The sequence below is a fragment of the Mus pahari genome, unplaced genomic scaffold, assembly GCF_900095145.1.
Source record: "Mus pahari unplaced genomic scaffold, PAHARI_EIJ_v1.1 scaffold_9788_1, whole genome shotgun sequence".
In the NCBI taxonomy this organism is placed as follows: domain Eukaryota; kingdom Metazoa; phylum Chordata; class Mammalia; order Rodentia; family Muridae; genus Mus; species Mus pahari.
Genome location: NW_018393071.1, coordinates 4,947 through 23,982, shown reverse-complemented (window position 1 = coordinate 23,982; position 19,036 = coordinate 4,947). Strand labels below are relative to the sequence as shown.

Sequence of the window (19,036 nt, the reverse complement as noted above, 5' to 3'; positions counted from 1 at the left end):
ATCCTTGCATCCCTGGGATGAAGCCTTCTTAATCATGATGGATGATCATTTTGATGTGTTCTTAGATTCAGTTTGCGAGAATTTTATTGGGTATTTTTACATCAATATTCGTAAATCAGTCTGAAGTTCTATTTCTTTGTTGGGTCTTCGTGTGGTTTAGGTATCAGAGTAATTATGGCATCATAGAAAAAATTCGGTAGAGTACCTTCTGTTTCTATTTTGTGAAATAATTTGAGAAGTATTGGAATTAGGTCTTCTTTGAAGGTCTGATAGCACTCTACACTAAACCCATCTAGTCCTAGGCTTTTTGGGGGGGGGGGTTGACTATTAATGACTGCTTCTACTTTTTTTAGGAGATAAGAGACTGTTTAGATCATTAATCTGATCCTGATTTAACCTTGGTACCTAGTATCTGACTAGAAAATTGTCCATTTCATCCAGGTTTTCCAGTTTTGTTGAATATAGCCTTTTGTAGTAGGATCTGATGATGTTTTGGATTTCCTCAGGTTCTGTTGTTATATCTCCCTGTTCATTTCTGATTTTGTTAATTAGGATACTGTCTCTATGCAATCTACTTAGAATGGCTATCTTAGGGGTTTATCTATCTTATTGATTTTCTCAAAGAGACAGCTCCTAGTTTGGCTGATTCTTTGTATAATTCTTTTTTGTTTCCACATGGTTTATTTCAGCACTCAGTTTGATTACTGCCTGCTATCTACTCCTCTTGGGTGAGTTTGCTTCGTTTTGTTCTACAGCTGTCAAGATGCTACTGTATGCTCACTACAGATTCATTATGGAGGCGCTCAGAGCCATGAATTTTCCTCTTAGGACTGCTTTTACTGTGTCCCATAAGTTTGGGTATATTATGGCTTCATTTTCATTAAACTCTAAAAAGCCTTTAATTTCTTTATTTCTTCATTGACCAAGTTATCACTGAGTAGAGTGTTGTTCAGCTTCCACAAGTATGTGGGATTTCTATTATTTATGTTGTTATTGAAGATCAGGCTTAGTCTGTGGTGATCTGATAGGATGCATGGAATAATTTCAATATTTTTGTATCTGTTGAGGCCTGTTTTGTGACCGGTTGTGTGGTCAATTTTGGAGAAGATACCATGGGGTGCTGAGAAGAAGGTGTATCCTTTTGTTTTAGGATAAAATGTTCTGTAGTTGTCTGTTAAATGCATTTGTTTCATAAATTCTGTAAGTTTCACTGTGTCTCTGTCTTCTGTTTCCAGGATCTGTCCATTAATGAGAGTGGGGTGATGAACTTTCCCACTATTAATGTGTGAGATATAATGTGTGCTTTGAGTTTTAGCAAAGTTTCTTTAATGAATGTTGATGCCCTTCCATTTGGAGCATAGATGTTCAGAATTGAGAGTTCATCTTGATAAATTTTATTTTTGATGGGTAGGAATTGTCCCTCCTTATCTTTTTTGAGATCTTTAGGTTGAAAGTCTATTTTATTTGATATTAGAATGGTTACTCCAGCTTGTTCCTTGGGACCATTTTCTTGGAAAATTGTTTTCCAGCCTTTTTCTCTGAGGTAGAGTCTGTCTTTTTCCCTGAAGTACATTTCCTGTACGCAGCAAAATGTTGGGTCCAGTTTATATAGCCAGACTGTTAACCTATGTCTTTTTATTAGGGAATTGACTCCATTGAAATGAAGAGATATTAAAGAAAATTAATTGTTGCTTCCTATTATTTTTGCTGTCAGAGTTAGGATTCTGTTCTTCTGGCTACCTTCATTTGGTTAGTCGAAGGATTACTTTCTTACTTTTTCAAGGGCATAGTTTCCCTCCTTTTGTCGGAGAGTTCCCTTTGTTATCCTTTGAAAAGCTAGATTCGTGGAAAGATACAATGTGATAATGGTTTTGTCATGGAATACTTTGGTTTCTCCATCTATGATAATTGACTGTTTTGCTGGGTATAGTAGCCTGGACTGGCATTTGTGTTTTCTTACTTTCTGTATAACATATGTCCAAGAACTTCTGGCTTTCATAGTCTCTGGTGAGAAGACTGGTGTAATTCTAATAGGTCTACCATTATATGATACTTGACTTTTTCCTTACTGCTTTTAATATTCTTTTGTCTTTTGTGCCTTTGGTGTTTTGACATTTATGAGACAAGAGGAATTTCTTTTCTGGTCCAACCTATTTGGAATTTTGTAGGTTTCTTGTATGTTTATGGACATCTCTTTCTTTATGTTAGGCAAGTTTTCTTCTATACTTCTGTTGAAGATAGTTACTGGCCCTTTAAGGTGGGAATCTTTGCTCTCTTCTATATGGATTATCATTAGGTTTGGTCTTCTCATTGTGTCCTGGATTTCCTGGATGTTTGGGGTTAGGATACTTTTACATTTTGCATTTTCTTTGATTGTTGTGTCAATGTTTTCAATGGAATCCTATGCACCTGAGATTTTCTCTTCTATCTCTTATATTCTGTTTGGTGGTAGTTGCATCTATGACTCCTGATCTCTTTCCTAGGACTTCTTTCTCCCATGTTGTCTACCTTTGTGATTTCCTTATTGTTTTTAATTCCATTTTTAGATCCTGGATTGTTTTGTTCAATTCCCTCACCAGTTTGGTTGTGTTTTCCTGTAATTATTTAAGGGATTTTTATGTTTCCTCTTTAAGGGCTTCTAGCTGTCTATCTGTGTTCTCCTGCAATTCTTTCAGTGAGTTCTTTGTGTTTTCCTTAAAGGACTCTATTATATCCATGAGATGGGGTTTTTACGTGAGTATCCTGGTTTTCAGGTGTGTTGGAGTATCCAGGACTTGCTGTGGTGGAAAACTGGATTCTGATAATGCCAAAGTATATTGACTTCTGTTACTATGATCTTGTATTTGCCTCTCACTATCTGGTTATCTCTAGTATTAACTGACCTGGGTTTCTCTGTTTGGAACCTGCCCCCTGTGTCCCTGGGTTGCTGCAGGTCTCCTGGGACACCTTTGGCCCTGGCTGCTGCAGATCTCCTGGGAGGCCTGCAAAATGTGGGATCTTAAGAGGGGCAGAGATGCTGATGATACACCCTGTTGTCCTGTGTGCAGCAGATCTCCTGGGACAACTTTAGACTCTGATGTCTTCAGAGGGGCAGACAAGCTGATGATCTGCCCCAGCAATAGGAACAAGCTGGACCTAATAGTACTTCTCTTAAAATTCACATATAAATTTACCACTAATCCCATATCAAGCCTACTATGTTCATATCAACCTTTGCTTTAGACAACCTCCATGCTTCTACATCCACCGTCAAGTATCTTAATGCAATATCCATTAAACTATAACATATAGAGACTTCCCACATTCTTATCCAGGATCTATCCTTAAAATCCCTATTCACACCTTTTCTAAAAACCCTCATTTTTAATTGTTTCCACAATCAATATCTTAATCTATCTGGCTTTTTCTGCCATTTCTGAAATAAAAGCTCTAGGAATGATCCAAGATACTTTTTAATCATCCCCCAAACCACAGACATATTCTATGTCATATTGAACCATTCCACTGAGAACTATCTGGCCCTACTCTTATTTGAAGGCCATTCCCTTCTATCCACAAAATTTCTTTGCATCCAAGCCATTTCTATCATCTAAACCCAAATATCCCGCATATTTTTCTTTTTTTTTCAAACATGCTTTATTCATTACAAACTGAGAACAAATGAGGGAAGCATGCAATCCCAGATAGCATCACAAAAATAGCAACAATATACGCATGGAAGGAGTTACAGAGACAAAGTTTGGAGCTAAGACAAAAGGATGGACCATCCAGGACTAGACAAGGCTGCCCACTATCTCTCAACCTATTCAATTTACAGTTTGTAAAACTCATGAAACTCAAGAAGAATGAAGACCAAAATGTGGACAATTAGCCTCTTCTTAGAATTGGGAACTAAACACCCAATGAAGGAGTTACGGAAACACAGTTTGGAGCTGAGACATAAGGATAGACCATCGAGGGGGTCTATCCCATAAACAGCCACCAAATGTAGACACTACTGCATATACCAGCAAGATTTTGCTGAAAGGACCCTGATATAGCTGTCTCTTGTGAGGCTATGCCAGTGCCTGGCAAACACAGAAGTGGATGCTCACAGTCAGCTAACAGTTGGAACACAGGGCCCCCAATAGAGGAGCTAGAGAAAGTATCCAAGGAACTGAAGGGGTCTGCAACCCTATAGGTGAAACAAAAATATGAACTAACCAGTACCCCCAGAGTTCTAGCTGCATAGGTAGCAGAAGATGGCCTAGTCAGCCATCACTGGAAAGAGAGGCCTCTTGGTCTTGCAAACTTTATATGCCCCAGTACAGGGTAATACCAGGGCCAAGAAGTGAAAGTGAGTGGGTAGGGGAACAGAGGGGACCTTAGGGATAGCATTTGAAATGTAAATGTAGTAAATACCTAATAAAAATTGAAGAAAAAAAAGATAGTCATGAATAAACTGCTCAGATAACCAAGAGCCACATAATAAACTGGAGTTTTAATAAAAAATAAAATAAAATAAAATACAAAAACTCAAAGACAAAAACCACATGATCATCTCATGAGATACTGAGAAAGCATTTGACAAAATCCAACACCCCTTCATGATAAAAGTCTTGGAAAGATCAGGAATTCAAGGCCCCTACCTAAACATAATAAAAGAAATCTACAGAAAACCAGTAGCCAACATCAAAGTAAATAGAGGGAAACTCGAAGCAATCCCACTAAAATCAGGGACTAGGCAAGGCTGCGCACTTTCNCCCTACCTATTCAATATAGTACTTGAAGTCCTAGCCAGAGCAATCCGACAACAAAAGGAGGATACAAATTGGAAAGGAAGAAGTCAAAATATCATTATTAGCAGATGATATGATGGTACATACAAGTGACCCTAAAAGGTTCACCAGAGAATGCCTAAAACTGAAAATCAGCTTCAGTGCAGTAACTGGATATAAAATTAACTCAAATAAATCAGTGGCCTTCCTCTACACAAAGGATAAACAGGCTAAAAAAGAAATTAGGGAAACAACACCCTTCACAATAGTCACAAATAATATAAAATACATTGTTGTGACTATAAGTAAGTGAAAAATCTATATGATAAGAACTTCAAGTCTCTGAAGAAAGAAATTGAAGATCTCAGAAGATGGAAATATCTCCCATGCTCATGGATTGGGAGCATTAACATAGTCAAAATGGCCATCCTGCCAATAGCAATCTACAGATTCAATGCAATCACCATCAAAATTCCAACTCAATTCTGCAATGAGTTAGAAAGGGCAATTTGTAAATTCATCTGGAATAATAAAAAAACTAGGATAGCAAAAACCTTCCTCAACAATAAAAGAACCTCTGGTCAAATCACCATGCCTAAACTTAAACTGTACTACAGAGCAATTGTGATTTAAAAATGCATGGTACTGGTAGAGCAACAGACAGGTAGATCAATGGAATAGAATTGAAGACCCAGAAATGAATCCACACACCTGTCTAAAACAGATCTCACATTAGGACACAGAAAAAGTATCAACAAATATGCATAACTTGAAATAACTTTTTGTATTCTGGAGTACAAAGGGATTAAGACAGAAATCAACTGCAAAAGAAATGACAGAAAATAAAAAGACATGTGAAGAATAAACAACACACGAATGAGTACTGGATAGCTCAGAGAAGAAATTATGATAGAACTGAAAATGTCTTTTAATTGGTTGAAAATGAATAAGAAAATGTTAAAATCCATGGGATAAAATGAAGGCCATCCTGGCAGGTACATTTGCAGTTTTAAATATCTAAGTTACAAAGCAAGGTAGATTACAAACAAGTAACTTAATGTATCTTAAGACACCATAGATGTGAGAACAAACTAATATAGAAAATTTATGTTTTGGCCTGAAAAAGTGTACACAGACAACAAATACAAAATAATGATATAGAGAGTAGATGAAATAAAGAACAATTATTCTTTTGAAGATAGATAAGAGTATGAAATCCTTAACTAAATTGAACAAAAGAAAGTACTAGTAGATGCAAACTATTGAGATTCTATTGAAAAATAGAGTATCTAATAGAAACACCATGAAATCCAATCTGCCGCCCCCCAAGACAAGATACCTTAAAGAGTTGTATTGCACTAATTCAGGAAATATGACATAAAGAGATGGATTTTCAAATACAAGTTATGATACATCATTGGGTAGCTATATGGTAATAAATGTGACAGAAAAAGGCATAGAGTATTTCAACTACTAGGGAGATGGATCAAGAGTTAAGAGCACTGGTTGATATTCCACTGGACTTAGATTTGTTCCGAGTGTTCACATGGCAGCTGACAGTCATCTATAACTCCAGTTCTAAATGAATCTGAAATAATCTTTTGATGTACATGCCTGGAATGCACAAACATGTACTCAGGAAAGCTCCAGTATGCATAAAATAGAAAATACTATAATAAAACTAATAAGAAAACAGACTACAATATACAAACTAATGAATTTATCAGAATTTTTCTATATGTCAATATTATATTTAAATTTTTGTTTTATCCAGGTTTGGTGGTAGATGCCTTTAGTCCAAGCTATTGGAAGGCAGAGGAACATGAATCAATGTGAGTTTGAGGCCCGGCTGACGTAGAGAATGAGTTCTAAGACAGCCAGACCTACCTAGAGAAACCCTGCCATGTAAAACTCCCCCCAAATTGTTTTACTGCATACACAAATGTGCTTGGCTTATATTTATGCCTTGCAATCTGTTCATGTCTGGTGCTTGTAGATATCAGAACAGGGTCTTGTGTGCTCCTGAAATGGGGTTATAGTTAGCCCTAAGCCAAGATGTGTATGTTGGGGATTAAATCCTACTACTATCCTTGAAGAACAGCCAGTGCTCTTAACTACTAAGCCATCTCACTAATTCCTGTAGAAGATCTCAAATATTCTCAAATTAAACTATAAACTAGAAAAACTTTCTTCTACTATTGCACATACCAGCAAGATTCTGCTGAAGGGACCCTGATATAGCGGCCTCTTGTGAGGCTATGCCAGTGCCTGGCAAACACAGAAGTGGATGCTCACAGTCAGCTATTGGGTGGAACACAGGGCCCCCAAAGAAGGAGCTAGAGAAAGTACCCAAGGAACTGAAGGGGGCTGCAACTCTGTAGGTGGAACAACAATATGAACTAACCAGTACCCCCTGAGCTCGAGTCTCTAGCTGCATATGTGGCAGAAGATGGCCTAATCAAACATCATTGGGAAGAGAGGCCCCTTGGTCTTGCAAACATCATATAACCCAGCACAGGGGAACGCCAGGGCCAAGAAGTGGGAGTGGGTGGGGAGGGGAGCAGTAGCAGGAGGAGGGTTTAGGGAACTTTTGGGATAGCATTTGAAATGTAAATAAAGAAAATATCTAATAAAGAAATAAAACCTTTCTGCAGGGATAGCATCACACTGATAGCAAAAGCCAGAAAGATGCACAATAAAGAAGAAAATTACAGGCTGGGGGTGGTAGCACATGCTTTTAATCATACCAAGACTTGAGAGGTAGAAGCAGGTGGATTCTGTGAGCTTGAGAGTAGCCAGGTCTACAAAATATGTTCAGGAAAGTGAGGGTTTTCTAAACAGAGAAACTGAGTCTTGAATCCCCCTATTCATTCTCTCTCTCTCTCTCTCTCTCTCTCTCTCTCTCTCTCTCTCTCTCTCTCTTTCCTGATTAACATAGGCAAATAATTACAATAAAGCATTTTTAAAAGCATATTTGAATAACAAATCAATTTTTACCAAGTTAACAAAAAGTGATGAACTTTGAAGAAATAAAAGGATAAAGGCTGCTTAGGTGTTTAAAGTATAACAGAGAAGTGAATACAGAGTCAGAGGGATTAGTTACACCTGCACTCTTTATATTACCGTAATTCACATATTGACTACAAATTTGTTTTTCAAGTTAACATTTTTCAATATGGAATAAAATGAGGTCCTAAGTTTGTAATACCCTAGTATGGAGCTTATTTTACAATGACCTGGAATATAATAATCTTCATGAACTACTCCATCAAGTACAAAGGAATTAGATTTCTTCAGAATAAAACATATATGAAAGAAAAGTGTGACAATTTTATGAAATGTCATGACTTCAGAAACAAAGTGATATATTGACACAATTTTGCTGTATTGAATGTCAAATATACAGATACTTCAAAGAGGCAAGGTTTACATATATGATTTGAATCTGTTAGCACATGTAATTGATAGAGGAAATAAATCTTTGTGAAATACAGGTGTCAAATTAATAAAATATGTGAATGATGAAAGGGAAAGAACTCGCCAATAAGAATTTCAAAAGCAAACTAAATGAAGAAAAATGATAGTGAATACTGGAATTAGACTATAAACACAACTTATATTTCAACATAAAAGGGGATTAACCTAATATGATTCTCAAAAAAATAATAGTCTGTGGCATTAACTACCACATTATAACTTTATATGTGAGTTTTCAGATGCTGAAGAACAATAAGCCTTCAAATATGTTGTTTAATTTAGGAAAACACAGAAACTATTCTTTAAGGTTTTTTTCTCCTAGTATGTGTATTATCCCTGATATAATGAAGTGAGTTCTTTTCTGGCCTTAGTAATATGATGTAGCACTTGGGGACAAAGATGATGCCTAAGAGTGATGTACTGGAAGCCAAGATAGAGAAGACTTCCATAGCCACCATGATCTTCCCCTTGGTACTGTGGTAGACAGGGAGGAAGGTGACCCAGACACAGCAGAACACCAGCATGCTGAAAGCCAGGAACTTGGCTTCATTGAAGGTGTCAGGCAGATTTCTGGACAAGAAAGCCATAAAGTAGCTCCCTAGGGCCAGTGCTCCCAAATATCCCAGGGTGCAGTGAAATGCAATAGCTGAGCCTTTGTTGCAAATGATGATGATGTGTCCATGTTCTGAGTAAGTGTCTTTATCAATAAAGGGAGGAGATGTTGTCAGCCAAATTCCAGAAAGAATAACTTGGATCAGGGTAGAGATGGGAATAATGTAATTAGGGGCTCTTGACATCAGCAACCATCTCCTCATTCTTCCTGGAGAAGTGATCTTGAAGGCAATAAGTACAGTGATAGTTTTGGCCAACACAGTAGAAAGAGCCACAGTGAAAAGAAGTCCAAAAATGTTTTGCTGAAGGACACAGGTGGCTGTGCTAGGACGGCTGATGAAGAGCAAGGGACAGAGAAAACAGAGGGTGAGAGTGATGAGCAGGGTGTAGCTAAGAGTCAGGTTATTGGCCTTGACAATGGGGGTGTCTCTGTTCTTCAGAAACACCATAAGAACAACAGCTGTGAGTGAGGAAAAGCCCAGAGACATAAAGCTGAATGTCTTCCCCAAGGGGTCATCATAGGCCAGAAATGTCACAGTTTTCTGTAGGCAGTGTGTCTTCTCTGGGTTTGCATAGTGAGTTTCTGGACATGTCACACACTGATCTATATCAGGAATGCAATTTATAGTGAGTGCATAGTCTGGTTTCCCCTTATATCCTTATATCCTAAGGCATTTCCTAGCTCCAGCACAGTGCACCGTTATCAGACCATCTTGCTTTGTTTACGATTCAAACATAAAAACATTTTCCAGATATTTCTAAACTTAATTTTCCTTTACTTGATGTGGATATTAATTAAAAATCCCCAATGCTTCTTCCTCTGTTTTTATGCACATGGTACTCCTGAATTTAGGGACAGATTTGGATCTGCTTTAGAAGACATCAAAACACTGAAATACACCACATAACCCTATTTTGGCTCTAACCAAATAAGTGACTCTAACTATGCAAATGAAAGATCTGTGTGACAAAAACTTCTGTGGAAAACTCTGTGGAAATAAATCTAAGAGGATGGCCCAACAAGATGGTAAGATCTCCTATGTGCCTACATTGGCAGTATTTACATAGTAGAAATGGCCATCTTACCAAAAGCAATGTACAGATTCAATACAATCCTTATCAAAATTCCAAATCAATTCTTCTTAGAGATAGAAATAGGAATTCTCAAATTCACCTGGAGTAACATACAAATCAGGGCATCAAAAACTAATCTCTAACAATAATTGAACTTTGGGGGGAATCACCATCCCTGACCTCAATATATTCTATATATCAATTGTGATAAAAACAGCATGGCATTGGTACACAGATAGACAGATAGATCAATGAAATAGAATTGAAGTCCTAGAAATAATTGCACACACATAAGTTCACATGATCTTTGTAAAAGAAGTCAAAACGATCCCTTGGGAAAAAGACAGCATTTTCAACAAATTGTGCTGGTTCATGTGGCAGTCAGCATGTAGAAGAAGGCAAACTGATCCATTCCTATCTACTTGTACAAAAAACCCAAGTCCAAGTGGACCAAGGATCTCCACATAAAATCAGATACACTGAGTCTAATGGAAGAGAAAGTAGCAAAGAACCTGAAACACAAGTGTACAGGGAAAATATCCTGAAAAGAACATCAATGACCCATGCTCTAAGATCACCCGTAGACAAATGAGATCTCATAAAATGGAAATCTTCCATAAGTCCAAAGACATTGTCATCAGGGCAAATTAGCCAACTATAGATTGGGAAAAGATCTTTATTAGCCCTCTATGTTCCATAGAGGGCTAATATCCAATATATGCAAAGAATTCAAGAACTTAGACTCAAGAAAACCAAAAAAACCTTATAAAAATGGGGTATAGAGCTAAATAAAGAATTCTCAGCTGAAGAATTTTGAATGGCTGGGAAGCAGCTAAAGAAACGTTCAACATCTTTAGTCATCAGAGAAATGCAAATAAAAATGACCCAATCAGAGTGCCTAAGATAAAAAACTCAGTTGGTGCATACCTTTAATCCCAGCACTTGGGAAGCAGAGGCAGGCAGATTTCTGAGTTTGAGGCCAGCTTGGTGTACAGAGTGAGTTCTAGGACAGCTAGGGCTACACAGAGAAACCCTGTCTTGAAAAACAAACAAATAAAAAAAAGCAAAAACAATACAACAACAAAAAAAAAAAAACTCAGGTAACAGCAGATGCTCTTGAGGATGTGGAGAAAGAGGAAAATTCTTCTATTGCTGGTGTGATTGCACACTGGTACAACCACTCTGAAAATCACCAGGCATTTCCTCAGAAAATGGAAACAGTTCTACCTGAGGATTCAGCTATACTGCTCCTTGGTATATACCCAAAAGACTCTCCAATATATAACAATGACACTTGCTCCACCATGTTCACAGTAGCTTTATTTTTTATAGCCAGAAGCTTGAGAAAAACCCAGACCTCTTTGAACAGAGGAATGAATACAGAAAATGTGGTACATTTATACAATAAAGTACTACTCAGCCATTAAAAACTATGAGTTCATTGGCAGATCCCTCACCTCACATGAGTGTCATGGCATGCATGCTGAGAATGTGTAAAATGTGTCCCATTAACAAATCTCAAATATACATTATTAATGCTACTCGCTATGTTGGATATTAGATGTTCAAAACTCATTCACTTTGTCAGTGAAGCTAACTCTATTATCATTACCTCAATTTCTCTCTCCTCTGCTGAAGGGACCCTGATATAGCGGGCCACTTGTGAGGCTATGCCAGTGCCTGCCATCATTGGGAAGAGAGGCCCTTTGGTCTTGCAAACTTTATAAGAAGCAGCACAGGGGAAGGCCATCGTCAAGAAGTAGGAGTGGGTGGGTAGGGGAGCAGGGGCGGGGGGAGGGTATGGGGAACTTTCGAGATAATATTTGAAATTTAAATAAAATAATAAAAAAAAGAAAGAAATGCTGAAAGTCTTTTTTTTTCAATTTTTATTAGGTATTTACTTCATTTACATTTCAGGTTTGGAAAAAGTGTTTTCAAGCAAATGGACCCAAGAATCAACTATGTATAACTATTATAGTATCTAACGAGATAGACTTAAAACTAAATTCAATCAAAGAGATGGAGAAAAACATTTCACACTCACCAAAGAAAAAAATCTACCAAGATGATTTCTCAATTTTGAATATCTATGCCACAAATGCAATAGTACCCACATCTGTAAAAGGACTATCATCAAAATATAAATCACATACACATTAATAGTGAAAGACTTCAATATCCTACTCTTACAAGTGAACAAAAATTAAACAAATAAATAAAAGAGTTAAAAGAAATTATGGATCAAATGAACTAATGGATATCTTCAGAATATTTTACTCAAACCAAAAAGAACATACCTTTTTCTCAGAGCATCACAAAGCATTCTCAAAAATTGACCACATGCTTGGCCACAATGTAAGTCTCAACAGATTGAAGAAAATTGAAATATCTCCTGTGTCTTATCAGACCATCATGATTTAACTTAGACTTCAACAACAACAGAAATCTTATAAGCTCATGGAACCTGAATAACTCACTGCTGTGGGGTTAAGGCAGAAATAAAGAAAGAATTTAAGGAGTACAAAGAATTTATTGAAAATTAAGGCAAAAAATACCCAAACTTATGGGACAGAATAAAAGCCAAGCTAAGAGAAAAGTTCATATCATTAAGTAGTTTAATAAGGAAAGTGGAGTGATCTCAAAATAACAACTAAACAGCACACATAAAAGCTCTAGAACAGAAGGAAGGAAAAATATCCAAGAGAAGAAGGCACAAAATCATCAAACATAGCGCTGAAATCAACAAAGCAGCAATAAATAGAACAATACAAAGAATTAATGAAACAAAACATTGGTTCTTTGAGAAAAATCAACAAGATAGAAAAATTTTTAATCCAAACTGACAGAGAGAATATTTGAATTAACAATGTCAAAAATGAAAAGAGGGCCATAACAACAGACTTTGAAATGCAAATACTCAATTTCATATAGAAAAAAAATACCAAGTAAATAAAACAACCATGAATAATGAAAGAACTTTGAAGTTATAACTATTCCTGATTTCAAGATGTACCTCAGTAACCCAATCACAAAAGAACGCACTTGATATGCACTCACTGATAAGTGGATATTAGCCCAGAAACAGAATACCCAAGATACAATCTCCAAAACACAACAAAATCAAGAAGAAGACCAACACATGGATACATTCCTCCCCAAAATAGAGAATAAAATACTCATGAAAGAAGTTGCAGAGACAAAGTTTGGAGCTAAGATGAAAGGATCGACAACACAGAGACTGACCCAGTAGGGGGTCCATCCCTTAATCAGCCTGCATATAAAGCAGAAGATGGCCTAGTCAGCCATCTCTGGGAAGAGAGGCCCCTTGGTCTTGAAAACTTTATAGGCCCCATACAGGGGAACGACAGGGCCAAGAAGTGGTAGTGAGTGGGCAGGAGAGCAAAGTGGGGGGATGGTAAAGGGGTCATTCGGGATAGCATTTGAAATGTAAATGAAGAAAATATCTAATAAAATAATTAAGAAAAGATGTATCTCAGAATTATATAAGTAAAAACTTCATGGTATTGGCATAAAAACAGACATGTTGATCAATGAAATTGAGCTGAACACTTAGACATAAACCCACTTATGCAAGGACAGAAATACAAATGGAAAAAGAAAGCAAATCTCTAGGACATGCAGATCCTCCAACAAATGGAGTAGGCGCTGTACCTGAGTCTGCTGCTTGCCTGCCTGTGGATTCCTCGTCCCTAGATGGACTCTTCTGGTCTCAGAGGATGTGCCTAGTCCAGCAATGACTTGATGTGTAGGGCAGAGGTATGTTAGTATTATGTGGTGACACTCAAATGGGGACTTCTACCGCTTCCAGCAGGTGGAATTGGGGGAGCACTTGTATCACGGAATACTTTGAGGACAGGAAGGGTGGATAAAGATATACATTTTTTAAAAAATCAAATAAAGTGATATTCAGCTGTAAACAGGAGATTCCCAATAGCAGAATCTCAAATGCCTAAGAAATAATTAAAGAAAATATCAACATTCTTAGCCATCAGGATAATATTAATGAAAATGCTTTTGCAAATCTGTCTCATGCTTGCTAGAATGCCTAAGGTCCATGATACAACTGACTCCTTCTACCATCATGTTGTAGAGCAAGACCAACACTCTTCTCCTGCTGGTGGACTTGCAAACTTATACAGCCACTATGGAAATCAGTATGGTGGTTCATCAGAAAATTGGTACTTGACCTACCTCAAGACCCAGCTAGACCACTTTTTGGAATAAACTCAAAAGGTGCCCAATCCTACCAAAAGGACATTTGATCAACTATGTTCACAGTGGCTTTTCAAATAACAGCCAGAAACCGGAAGCAACCTGGATATCCCTCAATTCATGAATGAATAAAGAAATTTTCAGTCATATAGATGAAACTAGAAAAGTCCATTCTGAGTCAGGCAACTCAGACCCAAAAAGCCAAACAAGATATGCTATCACTTATAAATGGATATTAGTTGTTAAGCAAATAGATCACACTACAATCCACAGACCCAGTAGAGGGTGAGTAACAACTTTGGCTCAATGGAGGATGCATGGATCTGCGTGAAAAAGGAAAATAGTAAAGAATTTGTGGGTGGACTGGGGGTGGATAGGAACAGAAATTATACAATGGAGAAGGGATAGAAGGAGAAAATATAGGTATAGCCACCTGCAATAGATGAACATTTAGGGAATTATGTAGAAACAGTAGAGTGGGAAATATACTAAAACCTATGAAAGTGACTACAAATGACTTGTAGTAATGTAAAATATGGAATCTAAACTGGCCAGGTTCTGCAACCAGACAAGGCTCCTAGTGTTGGCACTAGGACACCATCCCAGTGTGAAAACCTTTGACCTATCCTGTCAGCAAGATGTGCTAGGGCAATGGCTGCTCAGAGCTTGTGGGAGTGGCCAACCAAGGAGTGATCTATTTTGAGGCCCAAGCCAGGAGAAGGATCCTTTGCCAGGCACTACCTGGATGGCTAGGAACCTGAAGTGAATGGTTCAGAGACCTAAGGTAGAATCAAACATGACTGACCAAAAGATTCAATGAAGTGATTCTGAATGACATTCTGCTATACACCTAGATAGAAGCCTTGCCAAATCATTATTAGAGAGGCTTCCTTTAGCAGTTGATGGGAGTAGATCCAGATACCCACAGCCAAATATTATAGTGATCTTGAGAACTGCATAGAAGAAGGGGAGGGAGGATTTTAGGAGCCAGAGGGGCCAGAGTCACCAGGAGAACCGGATTACCTGAATCAACTAAGCTTGGCTTGTAGATGGGCTCACAGATATTTAAGTAGTAATCATGGAGTCTGCATTGGTCTGTGATAGGCTGTTTCCATACATTCCATGGTTTTATAATGTAAATATTTTTTTTCTTTTTAAATGGAACTCCTAATAGGGAAGCGGTGGTGGAACTGATATTTTGCCTGCTTGTGGAACCTTTTTTTTCCTACTTGGTTTTCTTGTCTAGCCTTGAAATGAGGGTTTATGCCTAGTTTCATTGCATCTTGTTATGTCATGTTCAGTTGATATTTCTGCCATTTTCTGAAGGGAACTGGAAGAGCATTAGATTTGGATGGACAGGGGAGGTTGGGGTCAATGATTGGGAGGAGGGGAAACTATGTTCAGGATTTGTTGTACAACACTATATATATATATATATATATATATATATATATATATATATATATATATGTAAATTTTAAAGTAAAAAATTACATTATGACTTGATAACAAGAACATGGGGGTCAGAGAGCAAAATGTGTTTGTTGGAATGAAAATATCTCCCCATGACATATGTGTATGCCTTGCCCCTAATTGACAGAACTATTTGGAAAGAATTAGGAGGAGTGGCTCTGCTGGGAGAAAGAGGTATTTTTGCTTTGGAAGGGCTTTAAGGATCTTGCAGTTCATAGTGTGCCTTCCTTGACCCCTACTAGTGGATTAGCATGTGATCTCTCAACATTTACTGTTGTCATTTTGTTTAGTTAATTTTCCACTGCTGAGAAGAGACATCGTGAGCAAGGAAAGTGATAAAAGAAAGAAAGAATTTAACTTGTAAAATCACAGTTCCAGATGGAGAACACAGAAGCTATAAGAAGGAATGGACCTGAAAAAATAGTTGAAATTTTTCATCTGATCAAGAAAGCATGTGGGAGGTGGACAAAGAAAGGGAAAGGGAGAGGTGGAAGAGGTGGAGAGTGAATGCTAAATGGAAATGATGTGGGATGTTGATACCTCCAAACTTACCCTCAGTGACAATCCTCTTTGAACATTGCCATACCTCCTAATCCTTCTCAAACAGTTCCATAAGTATAGACCAGTATATAAACATATGAGCATATAGGGGTCATCCTCATTCAAACTACCATATATGTCAAATATAAGCCAATTAAATGTCTTCTTTTATAAGTTGCTTGGTCATTTTGCTTTGTCATATCAGTAGAAAAAAACTAAGCCAAAATGTATGGTGAAATGAAGCATATTACTTTGTTACGGATAGAATGGTTTTCTGTGGGCAGCCATAACCACAATGTTTGAAAAACACAAAAGCAGGTATGAATTTCAATGTCAAGTGTATTATTATTTATGTGAGAAAATGAACTGTAACCCATGATTTTCTGACATTTGGAAGGAAGAGAATTATCTTCACTGAAGTGAACTGACTGCAGATCAATTACACATGTTTTTCATTTGCTTCGACATTGCACATGAATGTTTTGTTCATGACTAATATTTACCTGTCTCATTGGAAATCTCATTTTCTGAACAAGGAGTGCAGTCAAAGCAACAGGCAGCCTTGCCCTCCTGGTGGGTTTTCCTGAATCCAGGATGACAGCTCTCACTGCATACAGACCTCGGCATCTGAGAAAGGAATGTATGATAGCAAATGGTCAGGTTTTTATGGCATCTTCATAGAGTGTTTTTGAATGTAGAACCATTAATTTGTTTATGTCAATTTCTCTAAATGCAGATAGTTGAATTGTATTTACTCCTAATGAGTCTTTCACAAACTCATGTGGATAATGCTTGGCCTTAATAACATGAATTCCTTAGAAAATTTTGGAAAGATTATGAGATTTGTCATGGAAGTAAAATTTTTGGTTATTGACATCATGTCTTGGTATGATTACAAACCTACTGCCTCTTTACTCTTGGATACAAAGACAAATACTTTTTCCCATTGTGAAAGTTATTCTTATCAATTTGATAGGTTTTAGAAACATTGTGGAAAGCAATCTATGTGAATTATGGGTAAAGTTGTTTATAGATTAGATTGCTGGAGGTCAAAAGATCATCTCTAGTAGTGGGTGACCCTGATTTATTGGCTATGCTTCCTGAATAAATGAAAAGCCAGAAAGAAAGAACAGTAATTGCAGCAATCAGCAGTCTTTGCACCCTGACTGTTGATGTAATATAAACCATTGTCTCCATTCCTAAGAATATACCTTCCTGCTGTGATAGAATATACTCTCAAATTGTGAGCCACGAAAAAACTTCCAATATTGTTTCATTAGGTAACATTTTTGCAACAGCAAAACAAACAGCTAACAGAGTTCCACAACTCATGTTTTTCTGTCTTGACAGGAACCTAAAAGCAAAAGGACAACTGACCATGGACTAGAATCTTCCAAGCCAGGATCAAAATAAATCTGTCAGATGATCTCTGATAATGATAAAAATCATCCCAAATAGATTATATATTTATAATATTAAATAAATGAGTTGACTCCAAAGGAATTAGTTCACTCAGGTGTTAAGATAACTCTCTTCATTGGTGTTTATACTGTGTTTCGATGAATGGGTCCTGTGTGAGCAATGAAGAGTCTTGACACTTAGAAATAGAATTCTGATTTTTACATCCTGGAAAAACCACTGAAGTGACATGCAACCCACTTCTGTTGAAAACACTGAAGTAACATGCAACCCACCTCTGTCGATCTGGTGGCCCATTGTATCATGTCATGAATTATGGACAAAGTCTGGCCTTCTGGAGCATGTGGAGAAAATGTTCCTACTTTCACATTCAGTCCAAGACCTTTTGGGAAATTCCAAAAGTTGAAAATGTCATACTGTACATGTGATTTCCTTTTCCAATCCCATACCACATTGTCTCCAGCATGATTGATGAGTTGTTTGTTCTTTAGAAAAGGGTGAAGCTAAAAGAGATGCATATGCTTGTGATACATAAACTCCCAAGAAGTTAATCAGAAACACAATCAGGAAAGTTCTTCTATTGATTTTAATCCCTAATATGAAAAGCACCTTTAATATAGGATCAATACCATCTAACATATGATATCCAAGGATAATGAAAAGATCATTACGCTTTTAAAATATTACAATCAATCAGTTTCACTAAAAAATTTGACACACTGGGCAATGGTGGCATATGCCTTTAATCCCAGAACTTGGGAGGCAGAAGCAGGCAGATTTCTAAGTTCAAGGCCAGCCTGGTCTACAACATAAATTCCCAGAGAGCCAGGGTTGCACAGAGAATCCCTGTCTCGAACTCCCCCACGCACTTCTAAATCATGGCTGTGCATAGGAAAAACTCTCAACTTCTTTGAAAATACAGTCATACCCAATTAAATCTTGAAAATATTTAGAGTCTCACACTGTAAAATGAATGATCTTATGAGTGATCATTTAATTATATAAGCATTTCAGAAGTTTTCACGTTCATTGTGATAATTTTGGTCTTTTTCTTTTCTGTTGTGTGAGATCTTTGTGATAAATGTATTTTTCATATTGAAATTTTTATCCGGAAAATAATGTATGGCCCTTTGTAATGCAACTACATATTGATTTAAAAGTGGTTCTTCTTTGCAGTCTTTCTTGCAGGTTTTTGCCAAAATGGTCTAAAATATATATTGCCTAGTTTGAGTGCATTTATAAACCCTTAGAGTGTCACGGTACTGATGTCACAATACAACTGAAGTGACATTACCTGCCAGGGGAAGAATGCTATCTCTTTTCCTTTTCCATGAGTTTGAAATTGATTGAAAATCATCTCATGAAGACTGTGGGCCACAGCATACACAGCATTGTATACATTGTAACTCTCTTCACTCATGGCCATGTCAAATATGTTCCCAGGCAAGAAT

General features: G+C 37.2%; 1 protein-coding gene across 1 annotated transcript in view; it reads right to left on the bottom strand.

Annotated features, from left to right (window-relative positions):
• Window positions 1–8,536: 8,536 nt before the first annotated feature.
• Window positions 8,537–19,036, bottom strand: part of LOC110315338 (vomeronasal type-2 receptor 116-like) — an 11,655-nt gene continuing 1,155 nt past the window's right edge. Inside the window, exons 2-6 of the mRNA XM_021189418.1 lie at window positions 18,880–19,029; window positions 17,861–18,088; window positions 16,670–16,793; window positions 12,031–12,036; window positions 8,537–9,450 (exon numbers count right to left, since the gene is read on the bottom strand). Of these exons, the coding sequence (XP_021045077.1) occupies window positions 8,537–9,450; window positions 12,031–12,036; window positions 16,670–16,793; window positions 17,861–18,088; window positions 18,880–19,029 (1,422 nt within the window). The remainder of the gene's footprint in view (window positions 9,451–12,030; window positions 12,037–16,669; window positions 16,794–17,860; window positions 18,089–18,879; window positions 19,030–19,036) is intronic.